This window comes from Carex rostrata, chromosome 10 (assembly GCF_964058835.1).
Source record: "Carex rostrata chromosome 10, lpCarRost1.2, whole genome shotgun sequence".
Classification (NCBI taxonomy): domain Eukaryota; kingdom Viridiplantae; phylum Streptophyta; class Magnoliopsida; order Poales; family Cyperaceae; genus Carex; species Carex rostrata.
Window position 1 is genome coordinate 5,758,943 of NC_135927.1, and position 22,518 is coordinate 5,781,460.

The 22,518-nt window shown below is 35.6% G+C and overlaps 1 protein-coding gene and 1 pseudogene across 1 annotated transcript; both read left to right on the forward strand.

Moving 5' to 3' along the window:
* Positions 1-15,029: 15,029 nt before the first annotated feature.
* Positions 15,030-18,043, forward strand: LOC144560202 (uncharacterized). The gene is made up of 6 exons (XM_078309380.1): positions 15,030-15,043; positions 15,128-15,672; positions 16,060-16,301; positions 16,689-16,785; positions 16,987-17,216; positions 17,348-18,043. Exons 1-6 carry the CDS (start codon positions 15,030-15,032, stop codon positions 18,041-18,043), a joined length of 1,824 nt encoding a protein of 607 aa, XP_078165506.1.
* A 69-nt stretch (positions 18,044-18,112) lies between these two features.
* Positions 18,113-18,769, forward strand: LOC144560203 (secreted RxLR effector protein 161 pseudogene; annotated as a pseudogene).
* The last annotated feature ends 3,749 nt before the right edge of the window (positions 18,770-22,518 follow it).

Consider the following 22,518-nt stretch of genomic DNA (forward strand, 5'->3'; position numbering starts at 1 on the left):
AGCACAAATTAGCAATTGGCGGGAGCACAAATTTGCAGTTGGCGGGGAGAAGAGAAGATAGCCAGAAAGAGGAAAAGGTAGGAGCTTCTCTGAGGTAACATAATATTTATGTTTAGATCTGGGCCGTATGATCAGAATTGGCACGGTTATTAAAGGATCTACGTGATTTCATCTAGGGAGAATATAAACAGAAATAGTATGTTACCTCTGCATAATTGACCTCATACCCACAGCCCCTGTAATGGAGACAAATCATGACCTTTCATCACCCATCAAACGACTCATATCAACATCTGATAAAATTAGTGATTTTTGTACAACAAAAAATATGAATAAATTCCTTAAAAAATATTTCTACATTTATGTATACCCTGTGACCAAATAATGTTTGTAATTGTCAATTTCATATGATTTCATCAATATTTGTCTATTAAAATTGAGTTAATAATTGTGAACCGTTCATTTTTGTATAAGTAATCAACGGTCGATCTATAGTGAAATACCGCCTAATTTCTTTTAAAATGATCAAGTTAGTACCAGGAATCTTAAAAACGAAAAAGTTTTGAAGTTTCAACAATTATAAGCTTCGATCCAATGTGTAGTGTTTATAGCCATACGATGTTGTTATATTTCGTTGCTTGGATGGATGTGTAAATGAACATCAAATTAGATCAAACTTACCAACAATGAAATTAATGGAACAATCTTTGATTTGAACGGTTCCGATTGACCAACGGATGATGTTTGTCTTTATTCCTTCATTAACTCACTCAACAAGAGTTGATGTTCTATGGTGATGTATGTTTGACACAAGTCATTGATGCAACATGCATGCATTACTTAATTTTATTTTGTTTTATTTTTAATTTTCTCTCAATATTTCCTCACAGAGCTTTGAAATTTGAAGTAATTTTATTAGCAGAGCGATTTTGATTTTATGCAATGCACGACCTGTATAAAAAGAGTATCCAATATATTAAACGTACTGCATTGAAGCTAAAACTGCTCTGTTAATATATGTACTTGGAAACTTTTTTGTTTCGCATCGAGAGAGGATTTAGTGAGCTGCCATCTCCCTTTACTCATTTCATTTCCCTCCCTCTGTCTCCCTCTCTCTCTTCGAGGGTTTTCAAAATCAATCTCTCCGCCACCCAATGCAAATCCAGCTCTCCTCTTTGTCCGCCGATCAGCAACTTCAGCTCCTCTCTCCCTCCGGCGTTACCTTCGCCGCTCAGCGCAACCACCTCCTCCATCACACCTTAAACCCTAGCCACCTCCACTGCTCATTCTACAGTTATCCTCCGCCGCTACTTATCTCTGGCGCGATTCAGATCTAGACGAAGGTTAGATCGATTTACTTCTCTGCCGGGGAAGGCAGGGCAGGAGGCGGCTCAGGTGGGACCGGTTCAGTCGATCGCTGGCCAAGTGCGGACGTGCAGCAGGGCTGGTCTTCAGGCAAAGGCGAGGCGGCTCATTTACGGTTTATTTATTGATTCTTTTTATATGCGTTTTTTCCTTGAATTTGTTTGTCCCTTAGTTTTGGGTTAATATACTGTAGTCTTTATTCCATTAGTCCAAACAAAATTTGTGTCAGATCAATTTCCTTAGTTTTATTATTCAATTTGTCTATGTCCTTGCAAAATTGACTCAATTTGTGTTTGGTGGTTTAGGAGTTGATTATTGTAGATCTTATTCCTATCTAGGTGAATTGTGTTGATTAGTGCAGTACCGGTTGGTCTGAGACTTGGTGAGGAACAAGTAAAGTGCATGAATGAAAATTTATATAGTCACTTTTTTCATCCTTAGAGCATAATTTTAATAATTTCAGTGACCTTAGCACAATATTAGAAACTAAGGAAGTGTGCTTTTTTAATTTCTTGGTCATTAGCAATCTGGTTCTATATTTTCTATTAATAATATTGCTAATTCATTATCACTGCTGCTGATGTTATTAACATGATACGTTTTTCCTTAAATTTGTTGTAGGCTATAAGTGTGTTGGATGTAATTGGATTGTGCATGATATAATTGGGTAATTGTGGAACAAGCTGGTTAATTGGGTAAATGAGTATTGGTAGGGTTCAATACAAGTTTTCCAGAGCTTCTAATTCTCTTCTTATTTTCATATGTTAAGTTTTTCTTCTTACTTGTATAATTGAATTTATTTGTTCAAATTTCATGTGGGAGGCGGCACAGTTGATAACATTGAAGAATGTTGTGCAACTTTGTGGATCTTAGATGTTGTGTCTTATAATAAAAAAGGCACAGTTGATAATTTCAGGTCTGTTTTTTTCTCTTAGATGTTGTGTATTATAATAAAAAAGGACAAAAAGCTAGGCATATTACTTGTATAATTGAATTTATTTTGTCTCTTAGGTACTGTTAAGGAAGTTCCAAGTAGAAAACGATGCAAGGCACTAGAGTCTAAATCTGGTAAGGACTCCTAGCTGCAAAAAGAAGCCAATATAGAGAGGTGAAATAACATGAAAGACCTACCATTTGGACCTAGTTCTGAGTCTGGAAGTTTGACCAACCAGGCTTAAGTCTTGTTCCGTGACTGCTGACCAGTTGCTCCCAAGTCCATCCATATTTTTTGATGTAAGGTTTGAACCCAGGACCTCTTAGAAGTCATCCTAATATTCTTTTGTACAGAAATTGATAAATTGCTCTATTTTCATTTTCAGTGAATGCAGAGAAGTTACCGGGTCTACCTACGTGTTGATTCTAGAAGGGATCACTGCATTCTGAAATATTTGGTAATTAATAACACCTGCCAAGAGTTCTGACATGCTGCTACTTCTATACACAAAAGTTGTTTCTGTCATGTAAGACATGCTGCTACTTCCAGGTACATCTTATTGTATTACAAATTTCATGCTACACTTCTTAATTTGGATAAACGGAGGGTTTTTTGAATGATTACTTTAGTTTGTTTTGGTACAGGTATGTTTTACAAGGACCAAAGATCTTCTGGTAAGGTTCTAGCTTCTGTACTGAAGCTACTGGATATGGACTGGTGTGTTAATGTTTTTTCTTTTCTTGATTTAGCAGGTATAGTAGGATCTAAATTTTATCTAAGTGAATTTCATGAGATGTGTAAAGTTTTCAAAATATTTTGTGAAAGTATTGTTATCTTAAATACTCATTATTTAATATTTTGATTGTTTATTTAATTAGGTACTTGATTGCGAAAGCTATCTTGAATGTGCTCAAATGTTGTGTCTGATGATTGGCGCTAATGACATATTTTAGAATTATGCAAATAATTTATTGATTGTAAATTATGGTGATGGATATATTTTGGATATATTTAGAAGTTCATTTTAGTACTTTTGTTGTAATGTTTTTTGGTATTTTGGTACAATGTATGATAATTGTACTATGTTGATTAATGTTTATTAAATGTTCTCTATATTTCAATGTGTTTATATAAATCTGGTTCAATGGAAATGTAATAGTTTATTGGGTTGGTACCGGGTTGGTATCGAGTTGGTACAACGAGGGAGGATTATAGAATTGGAGCATGCAAAAAGTATCAATGATATTCTTGTAAATAATTAGGTGGGACCCACAGTCATTACCCTTGCAAATAGTCAGGTGGGACCCACGCGGAACATTCTTGCAAATAATACGTGGGGCCCATAAATGATATCCTTGCTAATACTCTGTGGGGCCTACGCTACATAACCTTGCTAATACTCAGTGGCTCACGCGGGACAAAGTTTTTGCAAGCGTGTCTTTTTGCAACGGCTGCCCTTGCAGAAAGTTTAGGGAAATGTTTTAGCAAGCGTAAGCGCTTGCTAAAAGTCAGAAATTGAGTATTTGCATGGAGGTTTAAAGCAACGGTAGTTATTGCAAGCGTAGCGCTTGCAAATGGCGTTTTTGGGGCCTATAGCAAGGGTAAGTCGTTGCAACAAGCCCAATCCTACCGTTGCCATTACTGAAAATTCTAGTAGTGAATCAAATTAAACTCGATTGTTTACATTTAATCATTTTATTAAATTAAATTCCATATGCGCTAGTGGCCCCAACTACACTAATACAAAAACGCAAAACAAGCAATGCATATTATACACGTTTACTTAAATTGTTCCAAAATTTTATGCACACTATACATGGTTTTACTGTTTACAACCGTGTATAAATGTGCTCCAATATTCATAAAAGGATTTTAATAAAAAATCATATATGAATGTCATTTTTGGAAATTGAGCGTATATGAGATGCTCCAACAATTTTACACGATTTTCAGTCGGATGTATATGAGATGCTCCAATAATACGCGCTAGTGCTCCCAACTTTGTCATGTCATTGATCCATGCCTTCCTGTTATAATACATCTCTCTTTATTTGTTCTAAGTCATTTGTAAAGCATCTCTTCCCTGTAGGCTTTACATATTTTTCTCTAAGACAAGTAAATCTAAACAGTTGAGGCTAGCCGTGTTGGATTAGTGTAGGTTTAGTATTTTTATACATGGTTTTGAATAAATAAACTGTAGGACTAGTGTTTTAATACACGGATTGAATTTTTTTTAATTTTGAAATTTTATTTTTAAAAAAAGATAAAATTTTGAATTTTTTTTAATGGGATCGACTAACAGTCCCCCTACTTCAGTCCCCTATCTGTCCCCCGCACTAAAAGACAAAAAAAATAGTTAAAACGTGCTAACTACCACCAAAGAGCAAGATTAATGCTATCTTATTAATAGTCAAAACGTATAGTATTCATACCTACGAATTTATAGTATTCATACTTATTATCAGAACCATTTGTCATATGTAAACACAAGCTGGAGGGGACCAGTAACAACCAGGGAGACCGCTGACGTCTTGTGACAGCCTGGATTGGGGACCGCAATCGTCTGAAAGTGACATTTGCCAAGATTGGAGACCACTACAGCGAAACTATATATTATTCATATCTAAATATAGAAGTATTCATATCTAAACAAATGAAGTATTCATACTGACGATTATGAAATATTCATACATGTTTGAAATAATTTATATAATTCAAAATTCAAAGTCAGATTCATCTCTCACCCCACCTCTTCCAAGAAGTATTCATACTGACGATTACGAAGTATTCATACATGTTCAAAATAATTTATACAATTCAAAATTCATTGTCAAATTCATCCCTCTCACCCACCTCTTCCAAGAAGTATTCATATCTAACATGAAGTATGCATATCTAACAAATGAAGTATTCATATCTAACTAATGAAGTACTCAATATATAACAAATGAAATATTCATATATATAACTATTCATATCTAACTAATAAAGTATTCATACATGACACTAACAATATTCACATCTGACACTAATAATATTCACACATGCCCAGATTGGGACCAAGAAATATTCTCAACAGACTAGTATGCATAACTAAAACAATGAAGTATTCATATCTAACTAAAGAATTATTCATACTGACGATTACGAAGTATTTATACATGTTCGAAATAATTTATACAATTCAAAATTCAAAGTCAGATTCATCTCTCTCATCCCACCTCTTCCAAGAAGTATTCATATGTAACATGAAGTATGCATATCTAACAACTGAAGTATTCATATCTAACTAATGAAGTATTCATATGTTGCATTGTGACAACCTTCGCTGGGCTAGCATAGACCCCCTCCAATGGTGCACCACGCTCTCCCCGCCGAATCTTGACGGTGCACCATGCTCTCCTCGTCAGATCTCGACGGTGCACCACGCTCTCCTCGCCGGATCTCGACGGTGCACCACGCTCTCCTCGCCACGTGAGAAGATTGAAGATTGAAGAGGGTGGGTTTTGACCACGTGAGGGAACAAAAATGGAAAGTTGTTAGGGGGATAGATAGGGGACAGATTCAAGGGGGACAATATCTTTACTCTTTTTTAATATGTATAGACAATTCAAAGAACATTTTACATGATTCAAAAAGTGGTTTACAAAATTCAATAAGACGGTTTACAACGTTTAAAGTGGTTCCGGGTTAGTTGTTTAATTTTGAAAAGTCGTTAGCGAACTTTTAGAACTTCTAGAATTTTGAAAAGTTGTTCAAATTGTACAAATGACTCAAGTGATTCTGGTCAAAACATTTACTAACTCACTCGGAACCATGCACTTTAAAAAGTCGGTACTTGTTACAAAATTTCGTGAACATTTTACATGATTTTGTATTGAGGTTTGCAAAATGTTTACAACAGGCCATTTACATCTATTTTGAAAAATCGTAACGGCTGAATTTGGATAAAAACCAGATACACAGATTTGAGTAAAATTAGTAGCTCTTCATGAATTTAATAATCGCCGTTGACCTTCATTATGCATTGATCTTAATGTAGGCCACCTCGGTTAATATTATATATATTTCTCTTAATTAATGGCCGTCCATAACATGTCACATCATAAAGTTATATACTTAGTATTCTTTATTTTATCGGTTGTACTTAGCCTTAATTATGTTCGTCAACTGTGTAAACTAATATTGAGGAAATTTCATGAATCCTTCAAAAAATTTCAATATTACGTGTATTCCTCTCAAAAATTTGTTATAACATATATATCTCCAAAACTATAATTTTCATATTTATCCAATTCATCATTATTAACATTAATTTTAGGTTAATTCTAATTTTATCATTTTAAGAAATTAAAAGTAATTAGTGCTAAAATTTATCTATTTTATTCTTTCCCGGTTTACATGAACAACCCAACTAACTATTAATATGTTTCCATGCAATGATACCAGTAAGGTATTTTCCTGTGACATTCTTTTATTAACTGACAAACATGATCTGTTCACAAATCTCGATATTACATAGCAAAAAAGAACAATGATTATTAATCTCTCATATCTTTTCCACATGATTAATTAGCAACAATCAACCATTGTAAATTATCAAGTAAGATTCTAATTTTGATTAATTAGGAATAATCAACCATTTCAAAATCTGAAATTGCGAGTTGTTCAAAGTTAAAATTCTGCCATGTCCCCAAAAAGAAATATTCAATCTATCAACAAAACTTAAATTTCAGAACTTACTCGAAATCTGGCAATTTGGCTATGTTCTCCCATCTAGGTCTCGGGAGATTACTAGCAACTAAATTTAAGGAATTGACGTTGTGTGCAACAAATGAAGAGAGGAGCGATTAGAAGGGGAGATGAAGAGAAAACAAAACAAAGCCAGGAAAAGGTCTTTTATTTGGCTGGCACGTGTAATAAAAGTGGAAGGGAAGGGTATAGTGGTTCATATTTAATTAATTAATTAATAAAAGTGGATAAAGGAGGTCTATATTTAATTAATATTTTTGGACAAATATGTAATTGCACATTTTTGAGGGGATATATGAAATTTCCCATATAATTAATAACGCCTGATCAATGCTATAAATAAACCCTTCCATAGAAAGTCAAGACAATTTTGAATGCCTCGAACTCTTTGCTTTGAAATATTTTCTTATATAACTCAATAAGAAAAGGTTGAGAGGGAGAGAGAGTAGCCAGAGGTGTTCACAGGTATTCTGTTATCTTATATCTTTGTTTTTGATCAACCTTTTTTCACATTCGTTAGTAGTTGTATGTCTTGTATATTACAATTTTATGTTGTTAATAATTAACTAACTTCGCATACTATGTGCTCAATGATGAACTCCTTCAATGAAATGCAGGAAACAATTACTATATATATGAAACGAGCAATAGCGTTGAGTAAGACAATTAAGGGCGTTTTGGTTAATTAAAGAATATGAAAGATACACTAACTGAAGAAGTGATCTTAAATTCTATGTTCGAGCATAAAATCGTGGGAAATGATTGGCAGGAGATGATTGCTCCATTTCATTTCCCAAATGGTGATGATTTCAATTGGCAGGAGATGATTGCTCCATTCCATTTCCTGAGTGGGAACGATGTGGGAATAGAACGAACCTCGACATGGCTAGTAAGTTGGTATTGTTTAGGCGGAGCCCTTGCAGAAAGCATAGAAATTATTCGCAACGAAAAGTTTCTTTCCTCTCTTATTTTTCTTGGCGGACTTAATCCAACCCTTAATTTAAAAAAACGGGAGTTTTTTTTTGTAAGGATTCTTTCCCTAAGAAATGTAAAGCTGGTAAATGAAAAATATCTAAAGAAACTGTCTTTTTTACAATATCTCGACCTAAAACATACCAACGTACGAGATTGTGATTGGTTAGAAGGTCTAGAGGAGCTACAGATGTTGGATTTGAGACACATCTGTTTCAAGATTTGTGCATGCGTGCTGTTTTAATTTTCGTGTGAATTGTTTCAATATTCGTGCTGATCAAGTGCACACGTATCTTGAATCAAATCTGATGAAAAAACAAACATGCCCCCATTAGGCCGCAATTCAGCCCAATTGTTATTGACCGGATTCTTGGATTTGAAATATTTTATATTCTATAGAAAAATTATGATTTGAATTTTACTAAAATAAATAAAATAAAATAAAAACAGAAATAGCTCTTACCATAAGTTTTTGAGAGGCTCACAAAAAAAAAAAAAAAAAAAAAACGATAAAACCCAAAGTAATGCAACACAGAGGGCAACAGCAGGGTTGGGTACAGAAATGCAAACACTACATCTATGCCTTGAGCAAGAATTTTACGCAACAACTGATTTGAGAAACAGACAAAATCCATCGCCTTCCAAAGTCTCCTTCTTGCATGAACTTAGGGTTCTTCAATTTTAGAGAGATAGAGAGTCTCGGAGACACATACAGAGATATCAGATTTGAGTTTGACAATCTCAAATGGGGCGGTAGCGCAGATGGCTAGAAAAAAGGCATACCACTGTTGGATACTCAAAGCTGGTCGAGAGTTATAATTGAGCTCTAGTCACCACTTCGCAGCAAAAAATTTAATTGCAAAAAAGAAAAAAAAGAAAAGAAAAAAAAAACAGAATAGAGAGAGATGAAGATGACGGGAATAGAGATGAAGAAGATGGAAACAAAGGATGAAGGGACAGTTTCCCCTTTGACTTGTATAATTACCGATAAGGCAACAACATCTACTGACCGGTATGAGCTAGTGAAGAAGACTAGGTTTGCACGTGCGGGCCGCCTGCTATTGACCAAAGGCACCTGCTGGTTTGATGCATTCATGATTCTCACCCCAAACGAGGTATTGTCCAGTTCTTTCTTTCATGGTACTTCTATCCATCCTGCTCTCCTATGTATTGCTGAGTTCTTACTAATTAAACTGTACTAAGCGTGCTATGATTTTCTCTTTTCTTAGTTGTCTCAAATGGTGCTGTTGTTTCCTTCTATGATAGCACATCTGGGGTGGTGGAGGATGATACTAATTACAGTATTTTGGGGATTAGTGAGCTGTTGGAATGCTAATCTGGTGCAGTTTTTCTATTTCCGATATTACCGGTCAGCACATATGTATAAACAACATGGCAGAAATATAATCATTCAGGTATAATTACTAAACCATTGTGATGGGGTAATTAATGTTTTATCAATTTTTTAATTTACTAAACTCCTTTCATGGAAAGCAGGATTTTTCTTGGACATTGGATTTTGAACATGACTGACCTATGAATTGAGATTGCTTCCCATGAACAACTAGCTAGTATTAAATTAAGCCTCCTAAATACCTCATTGGTATTACACTTTCTTTTCTTTTTTTCGCTTTCCCTTTATGTGGGAGAAATAGAAGAATTGAATTGACTGTAAGGGAACCCTAAGAATCAATTAATAACACAAGTTTTTCCGTTATAAAGGAATTCCATGACTACCCAAAAATGGCATGCATTAATTGCTAATCCATTGTAACCACGCACAATGCAACTCTATGAAAACCTGCAGATTTTAAATACACCAAGTGCAGCTCTAAGCTAGAATACCAAACCCATTTTAAGTCCAGTTAAAGACATCAACCTCTCAACAGAAACAAAAAATAAAACATATAGTGCCCCTCTTAACATAATTAATTAGTTCATAGTTATTGCACCATATGAATCATTTCTGCCCCTTGGAATCTTTAATTTCCCATCTTATTTGTATTGCCTCATGGGGCCATCAAGATGCTTTAGCTTGTTATGCAATTGACTAATTTAGTTATAAGTGCCTTCCAGTGTTGTTTAATTCACATGATTATCGTCACCATTTCAGTTGGACAAGTTACTGTCCAACATATTCCACAATCACGGCATGTTGAAAATACTTGGGATGCTTGGAGTGGGCTTTAACTTCCTTTGCCTCCTCACAAGGTCTATAATTCAGTTCAGCTATGCTGTCAGGTTCCTCTCTCCATCTCCTCTCTATATTTTTGGTAATAGATAATGAGCTCACAGAACTTACTACTTATACAAGTATTACCCGTTACTCACACGTCTCTTTCATTAATTTTTTTTTCTTTTTTTCTTATCCAGCATTGCTTATTTTGTCAATGATGAAATAGATAAAAGAGTTTGGACCTTTATATTGGCTTGTTGCTGCATACCTTATGCAATCGTCCCCACCTTGAGAAACTATAGAGGCATATGTATATTGAGTTTTGCCATTGCCACAGTGGCTACTGTTACCAACGGAGTAGCTTATTTGCTACATGAACCGGTATGTACGTACATCTTTTTAAATAAATCATCCAGACTTCGATTTGGAAAATAATATTTGATCTCAATAATTAACTTACAGGTTCAGGAAGTTGAACATTCAGTGCCGTCCAGTAGTATCCAGTCTTGGGCATTGGTCGGTAGCACCATAGTCTATGCATTTGGTGACAGTGCAGCATCTGTGTATGTAACTAGTTAGATGATGCCTTCTCTTCTGAATTCTATCATTATATGCTTAGCTGTTCCTAGTTTGCATAGTTTATGAAGTTGAGATGCAATTATTCCGGATTGGGAATTAAATAGTTCCATGCACAGCAGGGAAAATCTATCTATTCTATTGGAATAGAGAAATTAAACGCTTCACAATATGGATTTAGTGGAGAAATATTGGGTTGGAATTCTAGTAGCCACACCACACTTTTTTTTTTCTTTCCAAATCATCTTAAATCCAAACATTAACCATCTAATCCAGTACCTCCAGTGCTAGACAAGCATTTGTGTTTTCACTATAATATATATTTAAAAAAAAATTAAAAATAAAGTGGGTGGATCAGATCTAATTAAGTGGGTTTTGACCTTAATTATCCGACCTGACCTAATCAATTGTTTTAAAAAATTGAGGTCCAATTTTTTTTCTATACACTATACCCTTGTTTTTAATTAAGCAACACAGATAGTCCTATTTTATTTTTGTGAATTTGAGACAAAATGCACACAGGGAGACCATGGTGGTCATCAAGGAGTGGGATAATCAAAATCAGTTCAAATATGCATTCTGGGGATCAATGGCATATTCAATAGTGTTGAGTATGTTTCCAGCCCTGAGCTCCTACTGGAGGTTCGGCAATCAATTGTCCAAAATTTCACTGGCTTCACAACCCTGCGCACTCGCACTGCTGCCCCCTTCTCCTCTGCGTGATATAGCATCAATACTGTTGCTGATCCATGAAGTAGTTGCCATTGGTTACTCATTGTATCCCCTCTTTATGTACATAAAAAGGGTCATAAATATGTTACCTTGCACAAATGACAGCTGGCACAATTTCATGCATGGCCTGGTCAGTGTTCTTGTTGTTGGTTTAGTAAGCTTTGTAGCAGATGCCATTCCTTTCTCCGGTTCCATGGAGATCACCTCTCTTGTTGGCTGCCTCATCGTCTGCCCTGCAATATTCATAATTACTTCTGTAGCGTGCATGCTCTATTTTGGATACTCTCAGCATCGTGAGGTAATTGCATGCATGCTCTATTTTTTATCACTATCTTGCATGCAGCTCTTTCAATTAACCACAGTTAATATAAGTTTGCTATCATACCACTACTATTCGCAATGCAGAAATTTTAGAAATTCTTTTCTAATGCAGGATGCTGGGTTGAGTTGTTTTTGGCTTACAACATCATACCTGTCTAACATAATAGCGTCTTTGGGAGTCTTTATCTTTGCAGCATATGCAGGCTACTCTAGCATAAACTATGGGTTTCGTTCTCACCACTTTCACCGTTCTGATTTTTGGAATGGGTGATACTTATGTTCAGATTCACAATTGACTACTGCTAAATTGTGAATTTAATTATTAGAAAGATGTATGGACTATGAAAAGATTTCTGGAGAATTAATTTGAACAAAAACTGAAATTCGGAATTCCATGTATAGCTTAGGAAAAGTGGGTGTAGTGATTTCTGTTGTTGTTGTTGTTGTTGTTGTTGTTATTGTTATTGTTAATGTTGTGGATAAACAAGGGTCCTTTATTCATTTAGATTGATAATTATTGGTTATTTTACAAGCTACAAGATTGTGACAGTATTCACGACCGATACTGTCAGTATACCCTTGCGGGTACTACCGTCGCTAATAGAAAAAACACATTTCTGTCGGTATACCCTCGCAGATAATCACTTTTTACCCTTGCGGATACTCTCCTGTTCTTGTAATTTGATAACTACAGGAAAGTAAAAGAAACAAAAATTGCTCATTAGTAGTTGAGTTTGTTAACTATACAAGCTTGCCAGCTCCTCATTTTGGACATGCTACGTGCAGGTATTATGTAATTCATCAATTTTATTATATGTACTGCAGTTGACCTATTTCATCAGTAGTTGAAATGGCTTAAATTCTCTTCAGAAATATATATAATTAGCACGCCTCCAGATAAAGACAAAAAAGAAAAACAATAATTCAAGAATGGAAAATAATTTTGTAATAACATTTATCATTACCACATGTACACCACAGAGATCTACAAGTCATCTAACACAAATACAACTTGCTACAATTTAGTGGTGATTAAAATAAAACTAGAATCCAAGTCAGATGACAGATTTATTATGAGGTTACGGGCGATTATTATAAGAGAAACAAATAATGAAACACATAAAACAGAAGAACACATTTACCGGAAGAAAAACAAAATTATAAAATAATTAAATACATCACTAAACTGGTACAAGCACCAATAAAGTTACAAAAATCTAATATCAGGAAAAAGAATATGTGTCTAATCAGAGCTTTTGTGGCATTTTTATTTATGCCTAATATATATGACAAAAACGCCGAGTTCTTTAGAAATGCAATGTGCAATAATTATTATTATATAATAGAGGTCATGAAAAAATGTTAATAATAATGGACATTTGTAATTTCTTTTTCTCGCCTCCACATAATAAAGCTATATTATCAAGTAAAAAAACATTCTGTTAAGAAAAGTCACAGACTCTCTCTCTCAAAGATCTAAAGCAAATTGAGACTTGAGTTGTATAAACTAGAGGTGCATGATTTGATTTGATATAAACTTAGGATTCCATGTTGAGCTTATATCTAGTTGACTTAAATCTATAATTCTGTTTTGGAGATGTACCGATAATATGTTAGAAATGTACTATATATATAGGCCAGAATATTTATGGGCCATATTAATAGTTAATATGGATCAACTCTTTATTGGGCTAGGCTCGAATTTCTAATATTCTGATATGATTTGAAATGGATAAGTCTTCTGAAAGGGTTCAACGAATTGATGCCATGAATAGGCTTAAACGAACTGGTGCATATGCTTTATAAATATGCAGTGATCTGTTCAGAATTGAGGGCCATTTTTCATGATTCAGATTTTCGAAAACACAGAAAGAGAAATAGAAAGAAAGAGGGGTTGTTAATTCGGTACTAGCATATCGAATTACAGAAGTTTATCAACTTGTTCGTGTGGATACTGATAGAGGCGTGACTGCTAGGCTATTGTGTGGATCTAACACGAAGGAAAGGATACACGAACGAAAGGAGAAGAAGGCTACTGCTAGACTTGAAGTTTCCGCTCCGCGTCTAGTGGTAAAATCTGTTTCGATCCTAGAATTAGTTTTATACTTGGATTCTGGTTTTCGGGTAGTGGACAAATCTTGAACTGTTTCAAATTGTTGCACTGTAACCTACCCGAAATTCCAACAGTGGTATCAGAGCCACTTATGTAGAATTAATTCTGGATTTCTGATTGTTAATTAGATTAACGTATCAATTTAATAGATTGGATTGATTAAAATTATACGAATTAATTTGGCGATTTATGTGCGGGTTAAGGAATAATTAAATAATCATATGAATTAGATTGTTCTGACAGAATTGAATCAGTTGGATTGATTCGAATTTTAGGTTAATTAAAATTAATTTGAAAGTTCTGTTTTATGAAAACCGAATTAGTTAGACTGATTCTGATATCTGATTATTTTATGAATCTGAAGAGAAATTGTTTAAGTAATATATACTGTATTACAGAAAAATTTTCTTGACCCACACGGGGTAAGGAAACCTTGTATATTATGGGTTTCGATCGCTAATTGATGGGCTTGCCAAAGCAAGGTATCATTAGTTATCTTAATAAGGTAGGATATAAGTGTTGGATACTTATATATAGAGAATTGGTTTCACTTAACTAGGCTATCAAAACGTTTTTGGGCCTTGAGGCATAGGTTTGAGAAGTCGAGACATGGAATGTCATCTCAAACAACTAAGAGTTATATTAGATGTAATTAGCATGAGTGTGCTTACCTAAATAACTAAATTCAAGCAGTGATGCCAAAGCTCACTTGAATTTGGTGAAATATGGATCTTGGCCCGCTATGTGGTTTTATATGGGACATCGTTTTTAAAAAAACACATAGTGCGAGTAAAGCTTTTTGTTAAAAGGTTTTTCTAAAAACATAAACTTAAGTCTAAATTTCTGCATATTTATTTTGTTGTAGATTATGGCAAATACATCCACTTTTACGTTGCGATCTGCTATTGAAAAGGATAGTGCAAAACTCACTGGTCCAAACTTTTTAGACTGGTATAGAAACTTACGCATTATTCTCAAGTAAGAGAAAAAGTAATACGTTCTAGAGAAACCCGTTCCTGAAAAACCAAAGGCTGATACAGATGGTAAAATTTCTGCCGTAGAACAAGCAGTTTATGATAAGCATGTGAATGGTGACCTTGATGTTACTTGTCTCATGCTCATGATAATGAATTCTGAGCTTCAGAAGCAGCTTGAGAAATTGAGTGCTTATGACATAATTGTGCAGCTTCGTAAACTTTTTCAAGTTCAAGCTCGCACTGAGAGATGAAACATCAAAGGCATTATATCAATGCAAACTGGCAGAAGGAAGCCCGGTTAGTCCTCATGTACTCAAGATGATGGGATACATTGAGAATCTGAACCGTTTGGGCTATCCCCTCAGTAAAGAGTTGGCTACTGACATTATTCTCCAGTCCTTGCCCTCAAGTTACCATCAATTCATTCTGAATTTTAACATGAATGGGCTGGAGAAGTCAATGACAGAATTGCATGGAATTCTAAAGACAGCCGAACAAAACCTGAGGAAACCTAATGATGTCCTATTGGTTAAGAAGAAAACGAACTTCAAAAAGAAAGACAAAAGAAAGGCCAAAGGCAAAGGAAATGGTAAGGGCAAAGGCAAAATTCAGGGTGGGACCTTGAACAAAGGAAAGTCTGTAGCCAATGTCACTGAGTCGCAGTGCTTCTATTGCAATAAAATTGGTCATTGGAAGAGAGACTGCAAGAAGTTCAAGGAAGATAACAAGAAGGGAAGTGGAGCTTCCACTTCAGGTATTTTTGTTATAGAAATTAACATTTCTACTTATCAAACTGATTCATGGGTATTAGATACCGGTTCAGGAGCTCATATTTGTTCAAATATGCAGGTGCTCGCAAAGAGTAGAATGTTAAATAAAGGAGAAGTACAACTACGTGTCAGCAATGGAGCACGAGTTGCTGCTTTGGCCATAGGCACTGTATCATTGGCTCTACCTTCCGGGATGATCTTAGAATTAAATAATTGCTATTATGTACCTGCCATAAGTAGAAACATTATCTCTATTTCATGTTTGGATATGTTTGTATTTGAATTTAAATTTAAGAACAGTGGCCGTTGCTTTTATTTAAATGATATGTATTATGGCAAATTTTCGTTACATAATGGGTTTTATATTCTAGATCTTGATATTCCTGTCTATAACATACAAACCAAAAGACTCAAATCAAATGATTTGAATTCCACTCCATTATGGCATTGTCGTTTGGGACATATAAGTGAGAAACGCATAAAGAAGCTTCATAAAGAAGGACTTTTATATTCATTTGATTTGGAATCACTTGAAACATGCGAAGCTTATTTGTTGGGAAAAATGACTAAAACACCTTTCACTGGGATAAATGAAAGGGCGAATGACCTATTGGTACTTATACATTCCGATGTATGTGGACCATTTAGTTCAGTCGCAAGAGGTGGCTTTCAGTACTTCATCACATTTACTGATGATTTTAGTAGATTTGGTTATGTCTATTTAATGATACATAAATCAAAAGCATTTGAAATATTCAAGGAATTTCAAAATGAAGTACAAAATCAACTTGGCAAGACAATTAAAGCTCTTCGGTCAGATCGAGGAGGCGAATATTTGAGTCAAGAATTTGGTGATCATTTGAAGCAATTTGGAATTGTTTCATAACTTACTCCTCCAGGAACACCTCAATGGAATGGTGTGTCTGAAAGGAGAAATAGAACATTGTTAGACATGGTTCGTTCTATGATAAGTCAAGTTGATCTTCCATTATCATTTTAGGGATATGCTCTAGAGACGATAGCTTTCACACTTAATAGGGTTCCAACAAAGGTAGTTGAGAAGACACAATTTGAGATGTGGACTGGGAAACGTCCTAGTATGTCTTTTCTTAAAATTTGGGGTTGTGAGGCTTATGTAAAATGATTGATGTCTGATAAGCTCACACCTAAATTTGATAAGTGTTTCTTTGTTGGATATCTGAAACAAACCAAGGGATTTTTCTTCTATAATAGAGCAGAGAACAAAGTATTTGTTGCTTGAAATGGTGTCTTCTTGGAGAAATAATTTCTTTCCAAAGGAGTTAGTGGGAGTAATGTGCATCTCGAAGAAATTCGAGACACTCAAGAAGATACTCCTACTACTCATGAGGAACCACAAGACATTGTGGAACCTATACAAGAGACATTACCATTACGAAGGTCGGATAGGGAACGTCGCATACCTCAGAGGTATTTGTTGCTCATATCAGAACAACGCGACATATTGTTGTTGGACAACGATGAGCCTACGACATTTCATGAAGCAATGGTATGCCCGGACTCTGATAAATGGTAGAGGCCATGAAATATGAAATGCAATCCATGAAAGATGATCAAGTTTGGAGCTTGGTTAATTTACCTAATGGTGTAAGAACCATTGAATGTAAATGGATTTTTAAGAAGAAAATTGACATGAATGAGAATGTTCACATTCACAAAGCATGTTTGGTGGCAAAAGGTTTCAAGCAAATTCATGGGATAGACTATGATGAAACTTTTTCACCAGTTGCAATGCTTAAGTCAATTAGGATACTTCTAGCAATTGCCGCATATTTTGATTATGAGATTTGGCAAATGGATGTCAAAACTGCTTTCCTTAATGAAAACTTGAACGAGGATGTGTACATGACACAACCCGAAGGTTTTGCCAATCCAAATAATACTAGGAAAGTATGCAAACTTCAAAAATCTATTTATGGATTGAAACAAGCATCTCGGAGTTGGAATATTCGTTTTCATGAAGTGGTCAAGGAATTTGGATTCATCAAGAACGAAGAAGAACCTTGTATTTATAAAAAGACTAGTGGGAGCGCACTTATTTTTCGTGTCTTGTATGTGGATGACATTCTGTTGATTGGAAATAATATTCCATTGCTTCAATCAGTAAAGTCTTCGTTGAAAAGTAGTTTTTCAATGAAAGATTTAGGTGAAGCAAATTACATATTGGGAATAAGGATCTATAGGAATAGATCAAAAAGGCTAATTGGATTGAGCCAAAGTACATACATTGACAAGGTGTTGAAAAGATTCAACATGCAAGATTCAAAGAGAGGATCTTTACCTATGTCAAGTGGCATAAGTCTCTACAAGAATTAGTGTCCTTCGACACAAGATGAGCGAGACCGCATGAGTAAGATTCCATATGCTTCCGCAATTGGATCTATCATGTATGCTATACTTTGTACACGTCCCAATGTTTCATATGCTTTGAGTGTCACAAGCAGATACCAGTCAGATCCAGGTGAGGGTCACTGGATAGTAGTGAAGAATATCGTTAAGTACTTGAGAAAGACTAAGGATGCATTTCTTATTTATGGAGGTGAGGAAGAGCTTGTTGTATCTAGTTATACAGATGCAAGCTTCCAAACCGACAAAGATGATTTTAGATCGCAATCTGGATTTGTATTTTGTCTCAATGGAGGAGCTGTAAGTTGGAAGAGTTCCAAGCAGGAGACAGTAGCCAATTCTACAACAGAAGCTGAATATATTGCTGCTTCAGAAGCAGCAAAAGAGGCTGTTTGGATAAGGAAGTTCATTATTGAACTTGGTGTGTTTAAAAGTATTGAAAATCCAGTGGATCTCTATTGTGATAATAATGGAGCAATCGCACAGGCTAAAGAGCCAAGATCACACCAAAAATTCAAACACATACTTCGACGTTTTCACCTTATTCGAGAGATTGTGAATAGAGGTGATGTTAAAATATGCAAGATATCAACGGATGCAAATGTGGCAGATCCTTTGACTAAACCTCTTTCGCAAGTTAAGCATGATATGCATACTAGAGCTATAGGTATTAGATACATGAGTGATTGGCTCTAGTGATTATTATTGTGCTATAGAGGTTTATAATTTAGATGTTTGTTTGTATGTTTATGTTTTATGAATAAAACAATGTAATGTTAATTGAATAATTTATTGCTTATTATTTATCATCAATTCGATGAATTGGATCGTAAAACTTTATAATAGAATGCAATATTATTCTAAATAGTCCCTAGTCTTTATTGTTAGTCGGAACACTAATAATTTATGGACTAGTATATGGATTGATTGTAGATGATCAGGTTTTACGGATCATTGATATGGGATATCCAATGCAATCACATGGATACATGTTTGATAAACATGATATTGGATAGACCCGCTATAAAATACTGTATGGATTATTATGTGTCATCAGTTTATTTTTTACTATATTTTGTTGAATCCTTTGACTTGAGATCATCATTGATTTCTTCAATGAGGATTGTATACTTTAATGCTATCAAACGTTAACCTTAACCAGGTAACTATAAAGGTAGTAATTGGGTATATTATGAAACATGTGAAGAAATATGAGTGATCAAGATGGAATTTATCCCTCTCATGTATTGAGAGTATGATATCTCTGGGCCCCTCTAGAAAGATAGATTGAAAAATGCATGGCCGTGTTATATGGTTGATAGTCAATCTAACTTTGGTATGAGAAATCAAAGATTGTACTGTACAAAGTTGACACATTTCCTGCTTTGAGTACAATCAAGATATCAAGTGATAAAGGGATTAACATAAATAATTGTGAGGTACTTGTCGGATATTGACATTCATATAATTTGGGTAGTCATAATGCCCTGCTAGGGACCGCTTATGATTTGTGTGCCGAAAAAGATTTTCAGCTCACTGCCAACATTATATGAACCTATTGGGTCACACACAAGAACAAGGTTGAAAACAAATTTAAAATGGATCAACTCTTTAGTACAAGTGGGAGACTGTTAGAAATGTACTATAGGCTAGAATATTTATGGGCCATATTAATAGTTAATATGGATCAACTCTTTATTGGGCTAGGCCCGAATTTCTGATATTCTGATATGATCTGAAATGGATAAGTCTTCTGAAAGGGTTCAACGAATTGATGCCATGAATAGGCTCAAACGAACTGGTGCATATGTTTTATAAATATGCAGTGATCTATTCAGAATTAAGGGCCATTTTTCATGATTCAGATTTTCGAAAAAACAGAAAGAGAAATAGAAAGAAAGAGGGGCAGTTAATTCGGTACTAGCATATCGAATTACATAAGTTTATCAACCTGTTCGTGTGGATACTGATAGAGGCGTGACTGCTAGGCTGTTGCATGGATCTGACACGAAGGAAAGGAGACACGAAGGAAAGGTGACACGAACGAAAGGAGAAGAAGGCTATTGCTAGACTTGAAGTTTCCGCTGCGTGTCTAGTGGTAAAATCTGTTTTGATTCTAGAATTAGTTTTATACTTGGATTCTGGTTTTCGGGTAGTGGACAAATCTTAAACTGTTTTGAATTGTTGCACTATAACCTACCCGAAATCCCAACATAATAGAGGAAGTATTATTTGAATATATAATTGGATTGTAATTAGCAGAAGAGACGAGTATACTATAATTTAACTTCTATTTGATGGAGAAAGTGCAAGAGTGATATATATTTCTTACTCACACTTCTCGCTAGTTTACAGAGAGCTATCACGCATTTATATAAATCTAATGGCGGTACATGAAATTTCATGATTTTTCTTTACCGACTTTGTTATGTCGGTTTACAGAAAATATAATCTATAGTTTTACCGACTCTTCTAGCATGTTCATATAGTCAGTTAGCTACTTCTTGAATTTTATATAATGGACTTGGGCGTTAGTTCTGTGCCGACCACATGATCGGTAATGTGTACGTTCAATTCCGTGAAGAAGACCAAGCCAAAATCCTCTCCGAGAATGCATCTAACTAGTATAAGAGAGTCGAAACTCACAGTCCAGGAAGTCTTCTTTTGGACGGCTTACCCAACCCCCTAATATTCCATGTGAAAATTTCCATGTAGCTAAAGATAGATCGTAAGTATCCCTCTCTCTAATTTTGAAACAAGTCATTTTTTTCTTATTTTTGCTAGACTCGTTTTGAGATTATCCTATGAGATCCTTAAGAAGAATATTAAGAGAGTCAGTATAACTATCTATAAATTGTGCTATAAAAGCTAGTTAAGAATCTAAATAAGTTCTAGGTAAGTTCCCATTTTTATGATTTACCATTCTACTTTCTGGTTCATTACTTCTAGAATCCTTATTAATACTTTTGCTAAATTCATTTAATTGAGGAGGGGTTCTCAAGATTCCACTCCCCTTTGGTGAAGCTGGTTCTGGCACTTTAGGCTGGTTTTGTTGAGTAAGCATCTGCTCCATTCTTGACATCATCACCATTCCTTCTATTCAAGCTGTGAAGCTAACAGCCGGATAAACATGCCCATAAGTAACTCAAGCATTTCACTAAAGATGGAAGGTACGCTGTGAAAAGTGAGTGGTCTACTTACTATCTATTTGGCGCCATCAAAGGACCCCAACAAGGAAGCTCTTAATCAGTAATTGAAAGCGCAATGTTCTGCAAAAAAAGCAAACTTCACTTGCTTTCTTTTTGGCTTCGCTTCATCCACGCTTTCCTTCTGCCTACGGCACACTTCATCTTATCTGTCTGCTCGTCTACTCCTGTCTTACTGGTGTTAGTTGATTTCCACAGGTTTGATCTTACCATGCTCTAACTCATATCTTGTCTAGTTGAACTTCAACACTCTCCCCTCAGCACCGACTTGATATTGTCTTTGTCTTTGGTATTCCACGTTTATTTGGATCATCATGTTTCTTGTTGCTTCTTTTAATTTTCTGACCTTGAAGTTGCTCAGACGTCTGTGGCTGATCTTCCAGAATAGTCATCTTCAGAAGTGAAGGTTCTGGAATCTTCTTCTTACGTTGCCTTGGCAAAAGTCATCGACGAGTTTTCTCCTCTCGAGGATCACCTGACGAGCTGCATATTCTTGCACGAAATCTCATTCTGTAGTCATCTCCACAACAACAACACTCCTCTGTGATGTCTCATCATCATCACCCTTCTTGGTGATGGTTGCCATCTCAGTTCTCTCTTGTGACTTCTCCTCACTAGTCACCGCACCTCACAACCCTGGTCTCCTTGTCGACTGGTTCTTCAAACAACCATGACTCGAAGTCAATCTCCTCATCCACAGGCTCATCAGCCTCTTTGACATCCTATACGTCGGCCACCGACTGCATCGCAACAGCCCCCATTGCATCCCATTCTTCTTCACTTGGGACCTCCTCTGGTGTCTTCTCATTCGTGATCACCACCAAGTTTCTTTCATTCTTCATGAAGTGGCACTCTCTAGCATAGTGTCCTCGTCGTCCACAATTGTAGCACTCCACTCTTCTACTCTGGTATTCACCACTTTCAGCTCCCTTGCCCTCTTTGCCTCTAAGAGCTCCCCTGAACATGAGCACCTCTTGCATCATTCATGACAAATATTCTCCATTTCAGGTTGTCGTCGATATCGGTCCCTACGAGACTCTCAATGTCGACCACTATACATGGCCTTCCCTTCATCGTGCTTCACCGTGAAACCTACTAGCTACTTAGCAAGATCTTCTTGACTGGCGAACAAATTCTCCAGTTCTAGCAGCGTTGATTGCATTGCCCATCCTTGAATTATTGTGATGAAGGTGCTGTATTCCGGCCTCATGCCATTCAGGATTATTCTCCACATTCTAT

Bases quoted from the DNA above. Each gene is read 5' to 3' on its own strand.
- LOC144560202 (XM_078309380.1), top strand. The intron at 15,673-16,059 runs GTATTTTTGTTA...TTTATATTCTAG, and splicing joins AAGTGGAGCTTCCACTTCAG to ATCTTGATATTCCTGTCTAT. The intron at 16,302-16,688 runs GTACTTATACAT...TTATCATTTTAG, and splicing joins AAAGGGCGAATGACCTATTG to GGATATGCTCTAGAGACGAT.